This window comes from Chrysochloris asiatica, unplaced genomic scaffold (assembly GCF_000296735.1).
Source record: "Chrysochloris asiatica unplaced genomic scaffold, ChrAsi1.0 scaffold00017, whole genome shotgun sequence".
Lineage (NCBI taxonomy): Eukaryota > Metazoa > Chordata > Mammalia > Afrosoricida > Chrysochloridae > Chrysochloris > Chrysochloris asiatica.
Genome location: NW_006408535.1, coordinates 16,428,922 through 16,451,028, shown reverse-complemented (window position 1 = coordinate 16,451,028; position 22,107 = coordinate 16,428,922). Strand labels below are relative to the sequence as shown.

At 38.8% G+C, this 22,107-nt stretch overlaps 1 protein-coding gene across 1 annotated transcript in view; it reads left to right on the top strand.

The window, feature by feature from the left end:
• Window positions 1–3,510: 3,510 nt before the first annotated feature.
• The window catches only part of LOC102818324 (rho GTPase-activating protein 5-like), a 63,155-nt gene continuing 44,558 nt past the window's right edge, over window positions 3,511–22,107 (top strand). Inside the window, 3 exon segments of the mRNA XM_006835361.1 lie at window positions 3,511–4,398; window positions 4,400–4,652; window positions 4,655–7,230. Of these exon segments, the coding sequence (XP_006835424.1) occupies window positions 3,511–4,398; window positions 4,400–4,652; window positions 4,655–7,230 (3,717 nt within the window).

Below are 22,107 nucleotides of genomic sequence, written 5' to 3'. Positions count from 1 at the left end.
CTAGATTCAGTAAATGTTTAATAAAGAGCTATATTTCATTATGTAGTTCTAGTAGTGTTTGTACTGCTGACCATAAAAATTTCCCAAAGCAATTATTAGATAAGGTGGGTGTTTTTTTGTTTGTTTGTTTTTAATGTGCATTTTAAAGTAAGCTATCTGCAATTTTTCCTTTTCTAGTAAGGGAGCCATAGACATATTTTACATTATTTTCAATTTTTTCCTTAATTGTTAGCTATGGAATTATTATGTTATTTTCACAAATTAATTTCCCTTTTTTTAATTATTAGTGTATGTTGTTGTTGTTAGTGCCGTTGAGTCAGTTCCAACTCGTAACGACCCTGTATAGGTCTTCTGAGGAGTGGCTGTTGAGTTTGAACTTCTAACCTTGTAGTCTAGCGCATTAACCCTTAGTGCCACACCAGTACTTTACTATATATTTCTCTTTTTATTATTATTATATAACTTTGCTACCTAGTTAATGTACTATTTTCTATAAATATTCATTTAAAAAGTTATCTAGTGTTCTTTTATGCTATTTAGGTAAAGAATGTTAAGCTTAGTGTTAAATGAAAATAGTCAATTGACCAGCTTAAGATTTTAAAAGTTGTGCTTATTAAAAGAAAAAAAAGGAACCGCCCCAATTTCCTTTGCTTTTTTCTAGTTATTGTACCTAATGCTTCCAGAGAACTCACAGATCTGATCTCATTATTTGCCATAAACCTTCAACAGTTTTCCATGGTCCCAAAAATCAGCTTAAATATTAACTCTTGGTGTGGCGCAGTGTAGGATAAGCACTGGACTGCTAATAATCGCAGGTTGATGATTCAGACCTACCAGCCACTCCTCGCAAACTCTATTACAGGGTCACTGTGAGTCAGCCAACTAAATGACGCTAAGCAACAGCGATCACTATGTGGAGTCCTGGTGTGGCGCTGTAGGAGTAGCACTGAACTGCAAACCACAAGGTTGGTGGTTCAAACTTATTAGTCCCTCCTCAGAAACGTTATACAGGGTCTCTGTGAGTCTGAATTGACTCAAAGGCACTTGAGAACACCAATAATTATGTGGAGTCCTGGTGTGGCGCTCTAACATTGCAAGGTTGGTAATTCAAACCCACTAGCTGCTCCTAGGAAGCCCTATACAGGGTCACTGTGAGTTGAAACTAACTCTATGGCACTTAACAACAATCGTTATGTGACTGCCAAACCATTGAGAGTCATAGTCCAGTCAAGTTGTCACATAACTTTATTCATCACAGCCAGCTTTACCCTCGTACCTTGACATTCATTAATGTGTAAAATAGTCTAGTAGATTTTTACTGTTGTTGTAAATGTGAAATGCTGGATAACTAGGTAGTCCATAAGTGAAGAATTACTAAGTACCGCTGAGTTATTTCTGGCATATGTCTTCCTTGAATATGGTTTTGAGACTAAATTTTTATTGGAGCAGAAAGCCTCATCTTTCTTCCTTGGAGCACCTGGTGGGATTGAACCACTGACCTTGTGGTTAGCATTCCAGCTCTTATCCTACAGCATCACAGGTTGTTCGTGCCGTTTGTTGAGTTGGTTTTGACTTGGCTACTCTTAAGGAGTGCCTGATGGGTTTGAACCGCTAATCTTGCAATTAGCAGTCCACCTACAGTGTGTTGTTGTTGTTAAGTGCCGTCGAGTCGGTTCCGACCCATAGCGACCCTGTATAGGGTTTCCAAGGAGCAGCTGGGGAGCTTGAACTGCTGACGTTGCAGTTCGAATGGCTTTGCAGTCTGGCGCATTAACCAGCGCCACATCATGACTCTTACAAATTTTCTTTCAGTTGAGGTCAGTGCAGAAGCCAAAAATTGGGGTAGGGGAGGTTCTCATTTTTCTTTATTTGCCTTTGTGTTTATTAAAGTCTTTTTTTTTTTTGTGCGGGGGGTGGTGGTGGTGGTCTGGATTTAAGATACTTTTTAATGCATATTGATGCTAATAAAAAGCTGCGCCTTGAATTTTCTTGTTACTGCTTCTTACAAAATTAGTGTGACAGATTTTACGTAAACATTTGTTCTTTATCATGGTGTGGTAGTGTGCTATGGAGTCGGTTACAAGTCAAAGCGACCCTGTGTACGGTTTCCGAGACTGTAAATATTTGCAGGAGCAGAACAGAACACCTCATCTTTCTCCCGCACAACAGCTGGTCGTTTTGAACTGCTGAACTTGAGGTTAGCAGCCCATTCTGGTATCGTAGTGGTTACGAATCAGGCTGCAAACCTCAAGGTCAGCAGTTTAAAACTACCAGTTGAGGCTTCCTGTCCCCGTAAAGATTTACAGCCTTGGAAACCCTGTACAGGGTCGCTGTGAGTCGGTTCCGACTCCATGGCACATAACCACCACCACCACGCTATCAGAAGGAGCTCTGGTAGCGTAGTGGTTATAAATTGGCCTGTGAACTGCAAAGTCAGCAGTTCGAAACTTCCAGCTGTTCTGTGGGAGAAAGATGAGGCTTTCTGTTCTTGTAAAGATTTACAGCCTCGAAAACCCTGTACCTGGGTCGCTATGAGTTGGAACCGACTCCATAGCACATAACCACCACCACCACACTACTCTTTGAAAACAAACAGTTTGAAAAGTGCTGTCATTTTGTTTGTACTAACTGTTTTTATTTATTTTTATTTACTTGTTGACTATTCTAAATTGTTTTAGGGACTTAAGATATGATAGATTTCAAAGGAGTTTACTAAAACCTAACTTTTTTTATGAATTTTAAAATCTTATTAAAGGTATATGAAATTCCGTTTTTGGGAACAGTTTTTGAGGAATATAGAAATCCTTCAATAAGACCCAGGTTGTGGTTTGTTTTTTTTGAAAGTTGTGAGGGAGTTGTTAAGGGAACTAGTACATCTTAGCTGTCACCAAACATAGTCTTCAGTCACAGAAGGCAGATGAAAGGCAAGAAGGGGAAAGAACTTGTTGTTTCTTTTAACTCATAAGAAACAGTAATTAGAAGCAAAATGGGTATTTGGTTTATAAAGGTAACGGGCTCAAGGATAAATGTAAAGATGGTGCAGGACCAAGCATTGTTTGGTTCTGTTGTGCCTAGGATTGGAACCGACTTGATGGCACCTAACAATAACTATATAAAGTATGTGAGATATTACATTACAGTTAATTATTTTATTTTTTATAGGTTTGCCGTAAGTGTTGAGGTCATGTAAGATAAATCTTAAGTTTACAGTGATTACTTAAAATTCATGTGACATAGAAAGATGCTAAGTTGTATGATGCTGTTTTGAGAGAGCATCTTTAATATGTGTAATTCAATATATGTAATTCATGATTAAGACTTGTCCTTTTCTTCCCTTTCTAGGAAGATGAAGCATATGATTTTGAAGACCTTTCTGCACAGAAATGAGGGAAATACAAAGAACCAAATATTGTTCTGAAATATGGGCTCTGTATTTTGAGATGATTTTATTTTCAGAATGAGAAGCATATCTGGTTACATTTATGAATGTAGAGACATGCGAAGAAAGTTATGATGGCAAAAAACAGAGAGCCTCGTCCCCCATCCTATACCATCAGTGTAGTTGGACTTTCTGGGACTGAGAAAGACAAAGGTAACTGTGGAGTTGGAAAATCTTGTTTGTGCAATAGATTCTTATGCTCAAAGGCAGATGAATATTATCCAGAGCATACTTCTGTGCTTAGCACGATTGACTTTGAAGGACGAGTAGTAAACAATGATCACTTTTTATACTGGGGTGACATAACACAAAATAGTGAAGATGGAGTAGAATGCAAGATTCATGTCATTGAACAGACAGAGTTCATAGATGATCAGACTTTCTTGCCTCATCGGAGTACGAATCTGCAACCGTATATAAAGCGTGCAGCTGCCACTAAATTGCAGTCAGCAGAAAAACTGATGTACATTTGCACTGATCAGCTAGGCCTGGAACAAGACTTTGAACAGAAGCAAATGCCTGAAGGCAAGCTCAATGTGGATGGATTTTTATTGTGCATTGATGTAAGTCAGGGATGCAATAGGAAGTTTGATGATCAACTTAAATTTGTAAATAACCTTTTTGTCCAGCTATCAAAATCAAAAAAACCTGTAATAATAGCAGCAACTAAATGTGATGAATGTGTGGATCACTATCTGAGAGAAGTTCAGGCATTTGCTTCTAACAAAAAGAACCTTCTTGTAGTGGAAACATCAGCACGATTTAATGTCAACATTGAGACATGTTTCACTGCATTGGTACAAATGTTGGATAAAACTCGTGGCAAGCCTAAAATTACTCCCTATTTGGATGCTTATAAAACACAGAGACAACTTGTTGTTACAGCAACAGATAAGTTTGAGAAACTTGTGCAAACTGTGAGAGATTATCATGCAACTTGGAAAACTGTTAGTAATAATTTTTAAAAATCATCCTGATTATGAAGAATACATCAATTTAGAGGGAACAAAAAAAGCCAGAAATACATTTTCAAAGCATATAGAACAACTTAAACAGGAACATATTAGAAAAAGGAGAGAAGAATATATAAATACTTTACCAAGAGCTTTTAACACTCTTTTGCCAAATCTAGAAGAGACTGAACATTTAAATTAGTCAGAAGTTTTGAAGTTAATGGAAAAGAGAGCAGATTTCCAGTTATGTTTTGTGGTGCTAGAAAAACACCTTGGGATGAAACTGACCACATAGACAAAATTAACGATAGACGGATTCCATTTGACCTCCTGAGCACTTTAGAAGCTGAAAAAGTCTATCAGAACCATGTACAACATCTAATATCAGAGAAGAGGAGGGTAGAAATGAAGGAAAAGTTCAAAAAGACTTTGGAAAAAATTCAGTTCATTTCACCTGGACAGCCATGGGAGGAAGTTATGTGCTTTGTTATGGAGGATGAAGCCTTTAAATATATCACTGAGGCTGATAGCAAAGAAGTATATGGTAGGCATCAGCGAGAAATAGTTGAAAAAGCCAAAGAAGAGTTTCAAGAAATGCTTTTTGAGCATTCTGAACTTTTTTATGATTTAGATCTCAATGCAACACCTAGTTCAGATAAAATGAGTGAAATTAATACAGTTCTGAGTGAAGAACCTAGATATAAAGCTTTACAGAAACTTGCTCCTGATAGGGAATCTCTTCTTCTTAAGCATATAGGATTTGTTTATCACCCCACTAAAGAAACATGTCTTAGTGGCCAAAATTGCACTGACATTAAAGTGGAACAATTACTTGCCAGTAGTCTTTTGCAATTGGATCATGGCCGCTTACGGTTGTATCATGATAGTACCAATATAGATAAAGTTAACCTTTTCATTTTTGGAAAAGATGGCCTTGCCCAAGAACTAGGAAATGAAATACGGACACAATCTACTGATGATGAGTATGCCTTAGATGGAAAAATTTATGAACTTGATCTTCGACCAGTTGATGCCAAATCGCCTTACTTTTTAAGTCAGTTATGGACTACCGCCTTTAAGCCACATGGGTGCTTCTGTGTTTTTAATTCCATTGAGTCACTGAATTTCATTGGGGAATTTATTGGAAAAATAAGAACTGAAGCTTCTCAGATCAGAAAAGATAAATACATGGCTAATCTTCCATTTACGTTAATTCTGGCTAATCAGAGAGATTCCATTAGTAAGAGTCTACCAATTCTCAGGCACCAAGGACAGCAGTTGGCAAATAAATTACAGTGTCCTTTTGTAGACGTACCTGCTGGTAGTTATCCTCGTAAATTTAATGAAACCCAAGTAAAGCAAGCCCTAAGAGGAGTACTGGAATCTGTAAAACACAATTTGGATGTGGTGAGTCCAGTCCCCACCAATAAGGGTATATCAGAAGCTGACTTGAGAATTGTCATGTGTGCCATGTGTGGTGATCCGTTCAGTGTGGATCTTATTCTTTCACCTTTCCTTGATTCTCATTCTTGTAGTGCTGCTCAAGCTGGACAAAATAATTCCCTAATGCTTGATAAAATTATTGGTGAAAAAAGAAGGCGAATACAGATCACAATATTATCATACCATTCCTCAATTGGAGTAAGGAAAGATGAACTTGTTCATGGATATATATTAGTTTACTCTGCCAAACGGAAAGCATCAATGGGAATGCTTCGAGCATTTTTGTCAGAAGTTCAGGACACCATTCCTGTACAGCTGGTGGCAGTTACTGATAGCCAAGCAGATTTTTTTGAAAATGAGGCCATCAAGGAGCTAATGACGGAAGGAGAACATATAGCAACAGAGATCACTGCTAAATTTACAGCATTGTATTCTTTATCTCAGTATCATAGGCAGACTGAGGTCTTTACTCTGTTTTTTAGTGATGTTCTAGAGAAAAAAAATATGATAGAAAATTCCTATTTGTCTGATACTACAAGGGAATCAACACATCAAAGTGAAGATGTTTTTCTGCCTTCTCCCAGAGATTGTTTTCCTTATAACAACTACCCTGATTCAGATGATGACACAGAAGCACCTCCTCCTTATAGTCCAATTGGGGATGATGTACAGTTGCTCCCGACTCCTAGTGACCGATCCAGATATAGATTAGATTTGGAAGGAAATGAATATCCTATTCATAGCACTCCAAACTGTCATGACCATGAACGCAACCATAAAGTGCCTCCACCCATTAAACCTAAACCAGTTGTACCTAAGACAAATGTGAAGAAACTGGATCCAAACCTTTTGAAAACGATTGAAGCTGGTATTGGTAAAAATCCAAGAAAACAGACTTCCCGTGTGCCTATGGCACATCCTGAAGATATGGATCCTTCAGATAACTATGCTGAACCCATTGACACAATTTTCAAACAGAAGGGCTATTCTGATGAGATTTATGTTGTCCCAGATGATAGTCAGAATCGCATTATTAAAATCCGAAACTCATTTGTAACTAATACCCAAGGAGATGAAGAAAATGGATTTTCTGACAGAACCTCAAAAAGTCATGGGGAACGAAGGCCTTCAAAATACAAATACAAATCTAAAACCTTGTTTAGTAAAGCCAAATCATACTATAGAAGAACACATTCAGATGCAAGTGATGATGAGGCTTTCACCACTTCTAAAACAAAAAGAAAAGGAAGACATCGTGGAAGTGAAGAAGATCCACTTCTTTCTCCTGTCGAAACTTGGAAAGGTGGTATTGATAATCCTGCAATCACTTCAGACCAGGAGTTAGATGACAAGAAAATGAAGAAGAAAACACACAAAGGAAAAGAAGATAAAAAGGTAAGTTTAGTTTATGGGCAGTGGCATTTATAAAGATGTTTGTTTTTGGCTTTAAAAAAAATATGTTGTTTATGATAATGGATCATCAGTGAGAATTTAGGCATCCTGTATTTAGTAAAAATAATTAGCAGCTCTCTGTAATTATCTGATTATTTTGTGAGTTGTTTATGTGTAGTTCATCTTATTTGAAGTACGAGTTTGATTTCACATGTAGCATAAAAATTGGAATTCTACATGTGTTGTGTTCTCTTTACTAAAAATCAGTGTGTTTGTAAGCATTGTTTTCCCTGTTTTTTTCTTATGTGCTACCAGTTTTGCATTATTGATTTGTTACACCTGTCTTAGTCAAGGATATTAATAATAGCAACCAAACAATAATAATTTATAGTCCTACAAATTTCATTTTGTGGATAGTGGTATACTTCGTGAAGGCATACAGAAAGGTTTCTAAAATTTACAGAATTCTGAACAGATAGCAAGTTTTCAGCAGCCAATTATTTAATGATACTAAGATTCAGAATCTAAATATGTATGTTAGATAAATAACATATTAAAGTTCTATTTAAGAATTTTTGTTTTTCATAGTGGTATTTTAGCAGTCTCACTTATTGGCACAATTATTGGCACATAACTGTACACAAGCTTTTCTTCAAGAATTTTATCTTAAGAAAGCAGAACATTTTGTTAAGTACCATTGAATTGGTTTTGACTTATGTTGACCTTGTGTATGGTTTCCAAGGAGCTGCTGGTGGTTTTGAACTGCTGACCTTGCAGTTAGCAGTCCAGTGCTTATCCTGTAGCATCACACCAGGACTCCAAGAGAACATCTGTTGTTGTTATTAAGTGCTGTTTAGTCAGTTCTGACTCATAATGACCCTGTATTAGGTTTCCTAGAACCAGCTTGTGGCTTTGAAGCGCTGACCTTGTGGTTCACAGTCTAGTGCTGATCCTATAGCTCCACACCAGGAGTCCAAGAGAACATCCAGTAGGCTTTTATTCTAACCTTGATAATTTATCAGTGAAGGCTGTAGTGTTCGTCTTTGTAACAGTGGATTTTATCAAGTCCAAATAAAAATTACTATAATCTTTGAATAAACTTATAGTTTTCCTACATATAGCAAATGTCTGATTGTTACAGTTGAATTGTTGTTAGTGCTGTCGAGTCAGTTCTGAGTCATAACAACCCTGTATAGGGTTTCTGAGGAGCAACTGGTGGGTTTGAACTGCCAACCTTGGGGTTTGCAGTCCAGTGCTGATCCACAGCACCACACCAGAAATCCATTATAGTTGGATTGTTGTTGTCAAGTGTCATCGAGTCGATTCCGACCATGGTGACCCTGTATAGGGTTTTCAAGGAGCAGCTGGTGAGCTTGAAACTGCCGATCTTGCAGTTCAAATGGCTTTGCAGTCTGGCGCATTAACCCATAGCACCACACCAGGACTCCCATCGTTGGATAGATTCCATCATATTAATTAGTCTGAGTGCAGTGGTTACGAATCGGCCTGCGAACCGCAAGGTTAGCAGTTCGAAACTACCAGCTTTTCCACAGGAGAAAGATGAGGCTTTCTGTTCCCATAAAGATTTACAGCCTCGGAAACCCTGTACAGGGTCTCTGTGAGTTGGAACTGACTCCATGGCACATCACCACCACCACCACCACCACCACCACCAAGCATTAGTATTTCCCTATTTTATCATAAACAGATCTTTTAAATGTAGGCATGTGAGGAGCTCTGGTAGCGTAGTTGTTATGAATCGGGCTGTGAATCGCAAGGTCAGCTGTTTGAAACTACCAGCTGTTCATGGGAGAAAGATGAGGCTTTCTGTACCTGTGAAGAGTAACAACCTCAGAAACCCTGTGCAGGTCGCTATGAGTTGGATCCTACATAACAACAACAGCCTCTTAACTCACAACACATGCTACTAACAGTAAATGACTTCAGCATTTCTTCTCACTCTCTATTCTTATAATCTATGGGGTCCAGGTGTTGCCCTGTAGGATTAACACTGGACTGCAAGGTCGGTTTGGTCTGTAAGGTTGGTTTGGACCAAAGTTCTTTAAAAACCCTATACAGTGTGGCTATTAGTAAGAACTGACTTAGTGGCCCACCACCATCACCCATCTATACAGCACTGCTAGAATTTTTGTCTTAGTATGTTTATAACATAAAAACTACCTAACATTTATCACCTAATAACAAAAAAAATCAGATTTACTAGTTTATATTTTGCCTCATTTGTTTCAGAAGTGTTGTGTGTACTTGTGTTTTGTTTTGCTTTTTCTCTGAGTCTTAGGAGTGCATTTCTTAAGAACAAGAATATTCTGTTGCATAGCCATGCTGCAATTAACAAAGTTAGAAAATGTGATACTATTTAAATTGTAGACTGTCTTCAGATTTTGTCATTTGTTCCAGTAATGTCCTTTAAATGTATATGGATTTTCTTTGCTTTTTGTGTTTTAAGTGGCGTTTACACAGCCAATTAGGTTCCTGTTTAACAATTTTGACACCAACTATTCAGTGGTATTAAACTTTTCATAATGTGTCATTATTTTTATTCATTCCATTCTGGTTATAACATTTCCTGTACTTTAGATTCCTTGCCCCCTTACCTTCTAAGCATCTTTGCTTTAGAGTAATTTTTGAACATTTGGTTTCCTATAGATGATATTTTGAAGGAGCACATTACTTATAGGTGATAGTCTTTATAAGTCAATCTGTTGTTGGGTAGGTGGTGATATGAGGGAGTAATTTTGATGTAAAGCTTAAAGTGTGTCCCAGGACAGTTGTCTCAGGAAATTCTCTAGTTTCACCCATTCCAGTAAGTCTGACTTTTTCAGAATTTGAGCTCTGTTCTACATTTTTCCACCCTTATATTAATTCTTTTGATTGAATCTATTGATTGTGGCTTTGATCAAGATGGTTGCTAGTGGTAGCTGAATACCATTTCTTCTGATGGTGTCCAGATAGATGAGGCATGGTTCTAAGTCTTTGATTTTCTTCTGTCTCTCTCATAACATTGGTATGTTGTATTTTAGATAATCACTTGAAAGTTTTAAAGACTGTGTGGCGCTGTGGGCTAATGTGTCAGACTGCAGAGTCATTGGAACTACAAAGTCAGTGGTTCAAGCTCACCAGCTGCTCCTTGGAAACCCTATACAGGGTCGCTATGGGTCGGAATCGATGACTCGACGGCGTTTGACAACATCAGATACTACTTGCCAACATTGGTGGTGATTACGTACCATGGAGTCGGTTCCAACTCACAGCGACCCTGTACAGGGTTTCCGAGTCTGTAAATCGACGGGAGCAGAAAGCCTCATATTTGTCCTGAGGAACAGCTGATAGTTTCGAACTGCTGACCTTGAGGTTAGCAGCCAACTTCATAACAATTACACTACCAGAGGAGATATAGAATATACATTTTATGAACTATATCACACCAAGTGAGTTGTCCCATGAGACTATGGAACTAAGACTTCAAACTCAAAAAATCAGTTTTGTGAGCTTTTTGGCTATGTCTACAACGTGTCCATTGTTATCAAGTGCTGTCAAGTCAGTTCTGACTCACAGTGTTTCTGACTCATAGGGTTTCCAAGGAGCAGCTGGTGTGTTTGAACTGCCAACCTTGTGGTTAGCAGTCCAGTGGCTGATCCTACAGCACCACATCAGGACTCCAAAAATATCTGTAACTGTCTCATATATGACTTACTATTTATATGAATATGTATATATGTACACACATCATACCTGTGTGTACATATGTCTAGATGCATCTGTCTGCACACATTCATACTCATACACATATTTGCTGATGTGCTGCATATTTGTGTAACTACACACATATTTTTTGGTTATTGATGTTGTTGTTGTTGTTGTCAGGTGCCATCGAGTCAGAACCGACTTATAGCGACCCCATGCACAGCAGAACGAAACAATGTTCGATCCTGGGCCAACCTCACTACCTCTGCCACACTTGAGTCCATCAATGATGCCACCTGGCTGATCCATCTCGTTGGGGGTCTTCCTCTTTTTCTCTGACCCTCCACCCTACCCAGCATGACATCCTTCTCCAGCGATTGTTTCCTCCGGACAATATGTCCAAAGTAGGAGAGACGAAGCTTAGCCATCCTGGCCTCCAAGGAGCACTCTGGCTGCACTTCTTCCAAAACAGATCTATTGGTTCTTTTGGCAGTCCATGGCACTTTCAGTATTCTCCTCCAACACCACAACTCAAAGGCATCAATTGATATATCCTCTAAATCTTAATCCGAGTTTTACCTAGTTTTTGTTTAGTACTGTGGTGGTGCAACAGTTTCATGCTCAGCTGCTAACCAAAAGGTTGATTATTTGAGCCCCTCCACCCAAGAAATTTCACAGGAAAAAGAGTTGGCGAATTGTTACTGTAAAGATTGTTATGTACCATTAAGTCCATCCATTCCTACTCATAGCGACCCTATGTTGTTGTTTGGTGCTTTCAGGTTGATTTCGAATCATGTTAACCTTATGCACAACAGAAAGTCCTCAAAATTGTTTCTGAGTTTGAGCCTGTTGCTGCTGCTACTGTGGCAGTCCTCTCATTGGGGTTCCTCCTCTTCTTCGCTGACCTCCCACTTTACCTAGCATGAAATTCTTTTCCAGGGACTGGTCTTTCCTGATAGTATGTCTGAAGTATGACAAAGTAAAACTGCCCCATAGAGTTTCTTACCCTGTAACTTGTATGGGAGCAGGTCACTAAGTCTTTTTTCCTGAAGAGCTTCTGGTAGTTTCAAACCTGTTACCTTCCAGTTTGCCACTGAACACTTAACCATTGTACTGCCAGGCCTAGGGCTTCTAGAAAACCCTTTGGGGACAGTTCTTTTCTGTTGCATGGGATTTCTATAAGTCAAAAATTAACTTGATGGTACCTAACATCAACAGTAATGCACATATACTACTTTAATTTTTCACTTTGTCATAAGTGTTTGCTGTATAGCCGCATAGTTTTCCAAATGAAATTTTAGTTACTGTATAGTGTGCCAATTACCATCTATAAAAATTGGGTAGGTTTCTAAGTTTAAAAAATTTGTTATCATTTGACTGCAGTGATCAGTTTGCATAAAAATTTATTCCTTTGGGGTTACTTGTTTATGATAAAGGTTGTTGTTGTTGTTGTTGTCAGGTGCCATCGAGTCGGAACCGACTCATAGCGACTCCATGCACAGCAGAACGAAACAATGTTCGATCCTGGGCCAACCTCACCACCGCTGCCACCCCCGAGTCCATCAATGATGCCACCTGGCCGATCCATCTCGTTGGAGGTCTTCCTCTTTTTCTCTGACCCTCCACCCTACCCAGCATGACATCCTTCTCCAACGATTGTTTCCTCCGGACTACATGTCCAAAGTAGGAGAGACGAAGCTTAGCCATCCTGGCCTCCAAGGAGCACTCTGGCTGCACTTCTTCCAAAACAGATCTATTGGTTCTTTTGGCAGTCCATGGCACCCTCAGTATTCTCCTCCAACACCACAACTCAAAGGCATCAATTCTTCTACGATCCTCTTTATTCACTGTCCAGCTTTCGCATCCATATGAGGCTATTGAAAACACAATGGCCTGGGTCAGGCGCACCCTAGTCCTCAAGCTGACATCTCTGCTCTTCAATACTTTAAAAAGTTCCTGTGCAGCAGATTTGCCCAGTGCAATACGTCGTCTGATCTCTTGACTGCTACTTCCGCGAGTGTTGATAGTTGATCCAAGAAGAATGAAGTCCTTGACAACTTCAATCCTTTCTCCATTGATAAGAATGTTGTTTATTGGTCCAGTGGTGAGGATTTTTGTTTTCTTGACATTGAGATGCAATCCATATCGAAGGCTGTGCTCTTTAATCTTCATAAGTAAATATTTCAAGTCCTCTGATAAAGGTACCCTAGTGAAATCATAGATTGAAAAGCAGAGTATTTCAGTGACTCAATATTTGCTCTTATTGACCAAGTGGCAGCATTCATGGACTCAAGCATGGCAATAGTAGTGAGGTTGGCCCAGGATCGGGCAGGTTTTTGTTCTGCTGTGCATAAGGTCGATATGAGTTGGTACCAACTAGATTGGCACCTAACAACAACAACTATAGCTCTTAGGATGGAGGGTTAGAGTAAAAGAGGAAGACCTCCAGCGAGATGGATTGACAAAGTGGCAGCATCATTGGACTCAAGTGTGGCAACAGTTGTGAGGTTGGCCCAGGATCGGGCAGTGTTTCCCTTCTGCTGTGTGTAAGGTCGCTCCGATTCGGTACTGACTCTATGGCTCCTAAAAACAACAGCAGCTCTTTTATGATGAATTCTTATTTATTAGCACCTTGAGGGGAAGGAAATTGCAAGATTTATATTCTGAAATTTTAGCATACTCCCTGAATCCAGTGACTTTATTAATTATAATACTCCTTGATTTGAACATTAATACAGCTTGAATGGAATTCAAATTCCTCACCCCTCATTTGTCCTCTGTAGTCATATTTCATGATTATAAAATTCAATTTAGTTTCACCTTCACCTCTGAAATTTGGATGTGTCTAACAATTGATGGTAGGAGTCCTAGTTATGCGCTGTGGGGTAATGCGCCAGACTGCAAAGTCATTTGAAGCACAAGATCGGTGGTTCAGGCTCACCAGCCGCTTCTTGGAAACCCTATACAGGGCCACTATGGGTTGGAACTGACTTGACGGCACTTAACAGCAGCAACAACAATTGATGGTATGTCATAATTTAAGTGGCAGAGTTTTTTTGTTTTGTTTTTAGTGGTACAATTGTTGGCATCATAGATAACAATAATTTGTCTTTAATTTTTATTATTCCTAACCACAGAGACAAATGGGAGCTAACCTAGATTTTCATCTTCCATATTTATATTAGATTCTACTCTGTACACATTTATACCTCTTTTAATTTGGTACCAGTCTTTTCCTCATTTTCACTAAAGTCAGTTGGGTTTGAGTCACATATGCTTTTAATCTTTGAGTTAATTTAAGTCATAGTCTCATAACTTTTAGAGCTCCACGAAGTTGTCTTGCTTTTATAGAACATTTTCTTACATTTTATTTTTCCCCATGAACTTTTTGTAACCCCTTGTGTTTATATGTACACAATGAAATGTCTTAATTGTCTTCAGGGCTCATTGTTTTTACAATTGTCCACATTATATATTTTTTTCCTTCTAATCAGTACAGAATGACTAGAGCACTCTAATTTTCAAATTATTTTCATAGTGTAAGCTGTACTTCATTCATTGAAGTTGTTTTGTGTTTCAATTTGATAAGCATCCACTATCCTACATATGAATTTTGTTAGAAATGAAATAGAACTAAGTAGGCATTCTTGTTGGTAAGTGTTGTTGAGTCAGTTCTGACTCATAGCAACCCTGTATGGGGTTTCCAGGGAGCAGCTGGTGAGCTTGAATCACTGACTTTGTGGTTCAAACCAACCTTGCTGTCCAGCGTATTAACCCATAGCACAATGTCAGGGCTCCAACTAGGCATTAGTAAGCTGAAATAGACAGGTATTGGCCTTTTTGAAAATGACAATCATTGTTTTACTACGTGAGGAATAACAAAGTGAAGTGACGTCACATTCATCATCAAAAAGAACGTCTCAAGATTTGTTTTGAAGTACAATCTGATAACATTCATACACCTACAAGTAAGACCAGTTAATAAAACTATTCAAATTTATACAACAACCACTAAAACCTGTGATAATGAAATTAAAGAATTTAACACCTTCTTCAAGGAGCTCTGGTAGCATAGTGGTTACAAATCGGGCTGCTAACCTCAGGGTCAGCAGTTTGAAACTACCCGCCGTTCCGTGGGAGAAAGATGAGGCTTTCTGCTCCTGTAAAGATTTACAGCCTCGGAAACCCTGTACAGGGTTACCATAAGTCAGAATTGACTCCACGGCACATAACAACAACCACCTTCTTCAGTCTGAAATTGATCAAACATACAATCAAGAAATGTTGCTAAATTACTGGTGATTGGGATGCGCAAATTGAAAGCAAAGAGAAAGGAATCAGTAGTTAGAAAATGTGGCCTTTGTAATAAAAATGATGCTGGAGATGGCATGATAGAATTTTGCAAGATCAGTGTCTTGCTAATTACAAATATCTTTTCAACAACACATGGACCTCACTAGATGGAAGACCAAATTGACTGCATGAATGGGAAAAGAGGATGGAGAAATTTGATACCATCAGCCCAAACAAGATCATATCAATTGCTAATATACAAGTTCAGACTGGAAGGAAAGAAATTTAAGAGAATTTGGTACAAGCCAAAAGAGGACCTTGAGCATATCCCACCTGAATTTAGAGTCTATCTCAAGAACAGATTTGGTGCTGATGACAGAAGACCAGAGGAGTTATGGGATGAGATCAGGAATGTCACACCTGAAGAAAACAAAAAGTTATTAAAAATACAGGAGAGAAAGAAAAGACCAAACTGGATTCCAGAAGAGACTCTGAAACTTGCTCTTAAATGCTCTAGTACCTAGAAAAGTACATCATGCTTGGTAAAGTGGAAGGTCAATGAAAAAGAGTAAGATCCCCCAGGTAGATGGATTGACACTATGGCCACAACATTAGGCTCAAAACAAGTGTGAGGATGGTCAGGATCGGGCAGTATCTCGTTCTGTTCTACATAGTGTCACTGTGAGTTGGAACCGACTAGACAGCAATTAACAAGGTAATAATGGCATGTTGGACAGTAGAGTGTTCATGAGTTAGAGTCTACTACATGGAAGTGGATTTGGTTTGTGTATGTATTTTAGACTTTTGGTGATGGGTCATACAGTCTCTAGGTCAGGCACACTGCTCGATGTAATGTAAAAGCAATCACTTTTGCCACAATATGTAGAGGAGGAAGTTTTGCTGTGTTCTAATAAAGCACATTTCAAAAACAGGTGGCAGTCTGCAGTTGACCTACAAGCTACAGTTTGTTGCTACCTCTCACCTCCATCCCTCAAATCTGAAGGGAGATGAGTTACAGGAATAGACTTGAGAGCCTAGACTAGATTCTTAGTGACTTGGTTGGCAATGTTAGGAATTTTGGTATTTAGCCTAAGAGTAAATTGGCAGCTAGAGAGTGGCTGGATTTCTTCTTTGAGATGACTGAATTGTAGTATGGAGAATGAGCTTCGAGTAACTGGAGAATGAGCTTTGAGTAACAACTAGAGAGGATGTGGAAGATCACTTAGAAGTGGAGATGTTAATTAGGGAGTTAGATTTATTGTTTTTTAGAGGACAGCTCTAGGTTGGGGGCAGCTGTAAAAGTCACGGAAGAGAGTGCCTGAGAGATCCTGGTCAGATCACGGATGATTCTTGGGAACAGTACGCAGAGAGTAGGAGTACATTACTTACCTGCCTTAGTTGGTTCTTGAAAATTATAGTAATTAACCTTACAGGTTTTTTTTGTTTTCTCATTGGAAATGTATACTTAATGCTTGGCATCAGCAAAGGTCAATAAATGCTTCTGTAGTTTCTATCAGGTTGAAATACCTTGTATACTCTGACTATATTTTAGGACTGCCCTTTGACTAGATTAATTTTCTTATTGAGTTTTAAATACTGATCCTGAATTTATGCTACTCTTAGTGTCTTACCTTCATTGTATGATTCTGAGATGGGAAACATAGTTTAAATATTTTCTCAGATTCTTGTTATGTGTCATCGAACAACAGAATGAAACAATGCCTAATCCTGTGCCTTCCTCACAATTGTTTTAATTTGTAGCTTGAGTCCATTGCTGCTTTCACTGTGCAAATCCATCTCATTGAGGGGTCTTCATTTTTTTAGCTGACCTTTCACTTTACCAAGCATCATGTCCTTCTCCAGAGACTGATCACTCCTAATAACATGTACGAAGATACGAAGTTTCCACATCCTGGCTTCTAAGCATTCTGGATGTTATCTTCCAACACAGATTTGTTTGTTCTTCTAACACTGCATGGTATTTTCAGTATTCTTCTCCAACACCATAGCTCAAATGCATCAATTCTATGGTCTTGCTTATTCATTGTCCAATTTACACATCTTATAAGGTTATTGAAAATACCACAGCTTCAGTCAGTTACACCTTAGTCCTCAAACTGACATCTTTGTTCTGGAACACATTAAAGAAGTCTTGTGCAACAGATTTGCCTAATACAATACATCATCAGATTTCTTGACTGCTTCTTCCATTAGTGTTGTTTATGTGGATCCAAGCAAAATGAAGTCTTTGATAACTTCAAACTTTTCTTCCTTTATCATGATACTGTGTATTGGTCCAGTTGTGAGGATTTTTGTTTTCTTTGCTTTGATGTGCAATCCATATTGAAGGCTGTAGTCTTTGATCTTTACCAGTTAAGTATTTTAAGTTCTCATTGCTTCCAGCAAGCAAGGTTATATTATCTGCATATTTTTGTAGGTTGTTAATGTATCTTTCTCAAATCCTGATGCTGCATTCTTCTTAATATAATTAAGCATCTCAGATTATTCGCTCAGCAAACAGATTGAATAAGTATGGTGATGGAGTACAGCCCTGAGTAAGCCCTGAGTATAGTGATGGACTACAGCCCTGAGTAAGTAAGGAGCTCTGGTAGCGTAGTGGTTACGAATCGGGCTGCAAACCTTAAGGTCAGCGATTCGAAACTACCAGTCGCTTCGCAGGAGAAAGATGAGGCTTTCTACTCCCGTAAAGATTTACACCCTTGGAAACCCTGTACAGGGTCGCTATGGGTCGGAACCGACTCAACGGCACTTAACAACAACAACAAGAAGTATGGTGATGGAGTACACCCCTGTCATGCACCCTTCCTGATTTTAAAACCTTCAATATCCCCTTGTTAGTCAAACGACTGCCACTTGGTCTAGGTACACTTTGTTCATGAATTTTAAGTTCCTGGAGCCTTGTTTTTGCCAATTCCTTCAGTGCAGCTTGGACGTTTTCCTTCAGTATCATAGGCTTTCTCTTGAAATGGTTGAACACTGACCATTTCTTTTTGTTACAGTGACTCTGTGTATTCCTTCCATCTTCTTTTGATGCTTCCTGCATCAGTTAGTATTTGCCCGTTGTGGTTAGATGCCATTGAGACATTTCTGACCCATAGCTACCCTGTTGACAAAAGGATGAAACACCACCTGGTCCTGCACTATCCTCACAATTGTTGGTATGCTTGAGCCCATTTCTGCTGCCATTTTTGCCCATGTTGTTGTAAAGTGTTGACAAATCAGTTCCAACCCATAGCGACTTTGTATAGGGTTTCCAGGCAGCTGCTGGTGAGCTCGAACTGCCTACCTTGTGATTGAAACAGACTTTGCAGTCCAGTGCATTAACCCACAGCGCCAGACCAGGAATTTTCAGTATTGCAAGTTGAAGCTTGAATTCTTTTTCTTCTGTTCTTAACAGCTTGAGAAATGCTGAGCTTATTCTTCCCTTTTGGTTATCTAATTCGTGGTCTTTGCATATTTCATTGTAATACTTTGTCTTCTTGAGCTGCTCTTTGAAATTTTCTTTTCAGCTCTTTTCTTCTTGACGCTTTAATATCTCTTTGCTGGAGAGCAAATTTCAGAGCAAAAAAACTGACATGTAGTTTGGTCATTTCTTTCCTTGTCTTTTCAGTGACCTTTTCCTTTCTTTCTGTATGATGTTCTTGATTTCATCCTACAGCCCTTCTGATCTTCAGTCGTTTGCATAATGCATCAAATCTACTCTTGAAATGATTTGCTAATTCAGGTAGGATATATTCAAGATCATACTTTTACTCTCATGGGCTTCTTTTCATTTTCTTCAGCTTCAGCCTGAACTTGAATATGAGCAATTGATGGCCTGTTCCACAGTTGCCCCTTAACCTTGTTTTGGATGATGACATTGAACTTTTTCACCGTGTCTTGCCACTGGGGGGTAGTCAGTTTGATTCCTTTGTATTCCATCGGGGTAAGATCCATGTGTTGTATAGTCAACTTTTATGTTGGTTAAATAAAAGTATTTGCAACGAATAGTCATTAGTCTTGCAAAATTCTGGCATGCAAGATAACCAGCATTGTTTGTACCACCAAGGCCATATTTTCCAACTACTGATTCTTCTTCTTTGTTCCCAGCCTTCTTATTTCAATACCGGTAATTATCAGTACATCTTGATTACCTGTTTGATCAATTTCAGACTGAAGAAGTTAGTATAATTCTTCAATTTCATCATTACTGGCTTTGGTGGTTGGTGCATAAATTTCAATAATAATGTTCTCAGCTGGTTTTCCTTGTAGACTTACGGATATTATCTTATCACAGAAGTGTTTTGCTTCTAGATAGTTTTTGAAATGTATGTTTTGATGAATGCTACACCATTCCACTTGAATTTGTCATTTCTGGAATGTTGTTGTTAAGTGTAGTCGAGTTGATTCTGACTCATAGTGACCCTGCATAGGGTTTTCAAGTAGCGGCTAGTGAGTTTAAGCTGCCCACCATGTAGTTTAAACCAACCTTGTGGTCCAATGTTCTATCCCATAGAGCCATACCAGTATTCCATTTAGTAGATATTATTGTCAAATTCAGAATCTCCATACCCAGTTCATTTGGTTCACTAATGCCTAGGATATTGATCTTAATGCTTTCTATAACATTTTGACAACTTCCAGTTTTCCTAGATTCATAATTTTGTACATTCCATGTTCTGATTATTAATGGATGTTTGCAGTTGTTTCTTCTCAATTTGAGTTGTGCCCGATCAGCAAATAAAGGTCCTGAAAGATTTACTTCATTCACATGGTCCACTCCACTTTAAGGAGGCAGCTCCTCCCTAGGCGTGTTTTGAGTGCCTTCCAAACTAAGAGGATAATCTTCTGGAACTAATATCTGACAATATTCTGGTATTACTCATAATGTTTTCGTTTTCTGGCACTATATCTGATAGGTGTCACTGGTATTCATAAGATTTTTAGTGGCTGAACATTCAGAAGTTGTCTGCCTCTCCTTGTTTCTAGTCTGCCTTAGTCTGGAAGCTCTACTGAAATTTGCCCACCATGGGTGATCCAGTTGTCAGCTGCCATCGAGTCGGTACTGACTCATAGCGACCCTATACACAACAACAGAACAAAACACTGCTCGGTCATGGGCCAACCTCACTATTGTTGACACTATTGTTGAGCCCATTGATGCTGCCACTTTGCTAATCTAAATCCATCTCGCTGGGGATCTTCCTCTTTTCTCTGACCCTCCACCTCACCAAACATGATATCCCTCTCCAGTGACTGGGTCCTCCTGACAATATGTCTGAAGTATGAGAGATGAAGTCTGGCCATCCTGGCCTCCAAGGAGCACTCTGGCTGTACTTCCAACACAGATCTGTCTGTTCTTCTTCAACCCATAACTAAAATGCTTCAATTCTTCTATAATCTTCCTTATTCACTGTCCAGCTTTTGCATGCATATGAGGTTATTGAAAATACCATGGCTTGGGTCAGGCATACCTTAGTCCTCAAGCTGACTTCTTTGCTCTTCAACACTTAAAAGGTCATGTGCAGCACATTTGCCTAATGCAGTATGCCGTTTGATTTCTTGGCTGCTGCTTCCATGAATGTTGATGGTTGATCCAAAAAAATTGAAGTCTTTGACAATGTTAGTCTTTACTCCATTGATATGAACGTTTATTGGTCCAGTGGTGAGGATTTTTGTTTTTACATTGAGATGCAATCCATAACCAAAGTTTGTGGTCTTTGATCTTCATCAGTAAGTATTTTAAGTCTTCTTCACTTTCAGCATGCAAGTTTGTATCATCTGCATATCATAGGTTGTTCATGAGTCTTTCTCCAATCCTGATGCTACATTTTTCTTCATATAACCCAGCTTCTCAGATTATTTGCTCAGCATACAGGTTGAATTAAGTATGGTGAAAAATTACAACCCCGTCACACACTTTTCCTAATTTTAAACCATTCACTGTTCCCATGTTCTGTTTGAACAGCTGCCTCCTGGTTCAGGTACAGATTCCTCATGAGCACAATTAAGTGTTCCAGAATACTCATACTTCTCAATGTTGTGCATAGCTTGTCATAATCCACACAATAGAAGGCCTTTGCGTAGTCAGTAAAGCACAGGTCAACACCTTTCTGGTATTCTCTGCTTTCAGCCAAGATCCATCTGATGTCAGCAATGATGTCTTTGTTCCATGCCCTTCTGAATTCAGTTTGAATATATGGCTTGCAGCCATTTCTGTATATTACCTTTAGTAAAACTTTACTCAGATGGAATATGAAAGATACTGTCCGATGATTTCCGTATTTTCTTGGGTCACCTCTCTTTGGAATGGGCACAAATGTGGATCTCTTCCAGTCAGTTGGCCAGATAATTGCCTTCCAAATTTCTTGGATTAGATGAGTGAGCGCCTCCTGTGCCACTTCAACTTTCTTGAAAGATTTCAGTTTGTCTTCCCTAATGCCTGGTGCCTTGGTTCTTTGCTAATTCCTTCAGTGTACCTTGGACGTCTTCCTTCAGTATCATTGGCTCTTGATCATATGCTGCCTCTTAAAACAGGTGACCATCGACCATTTCCTTTTGGTATAGTGACTCTGTGTATTCCTTCCATTTTTTGGGGGGATACTTTCTGCATCATTCAATAATTTATCCAGAGAATCCTTCAATAATGAAAATCGAGGCTTGAATTTTTTCTTCAGTTCCTTTATCTTGAGAAATGCTGAGTGTGGTCTTCCCTTTTGGTTTTCTAACTTCAGATATTTCCACATTTTGTTACAATATTTGACTGTCTTCTCAAGGTGACCTTTGAAATTTTTTGTTCAGCTCTTCTACCTCCTTATTTCTTGCATTTGCTTTAGCATCTCTAGGCTGGAGAGCAAGTTTCAGAGTCTCGACTGACATCCA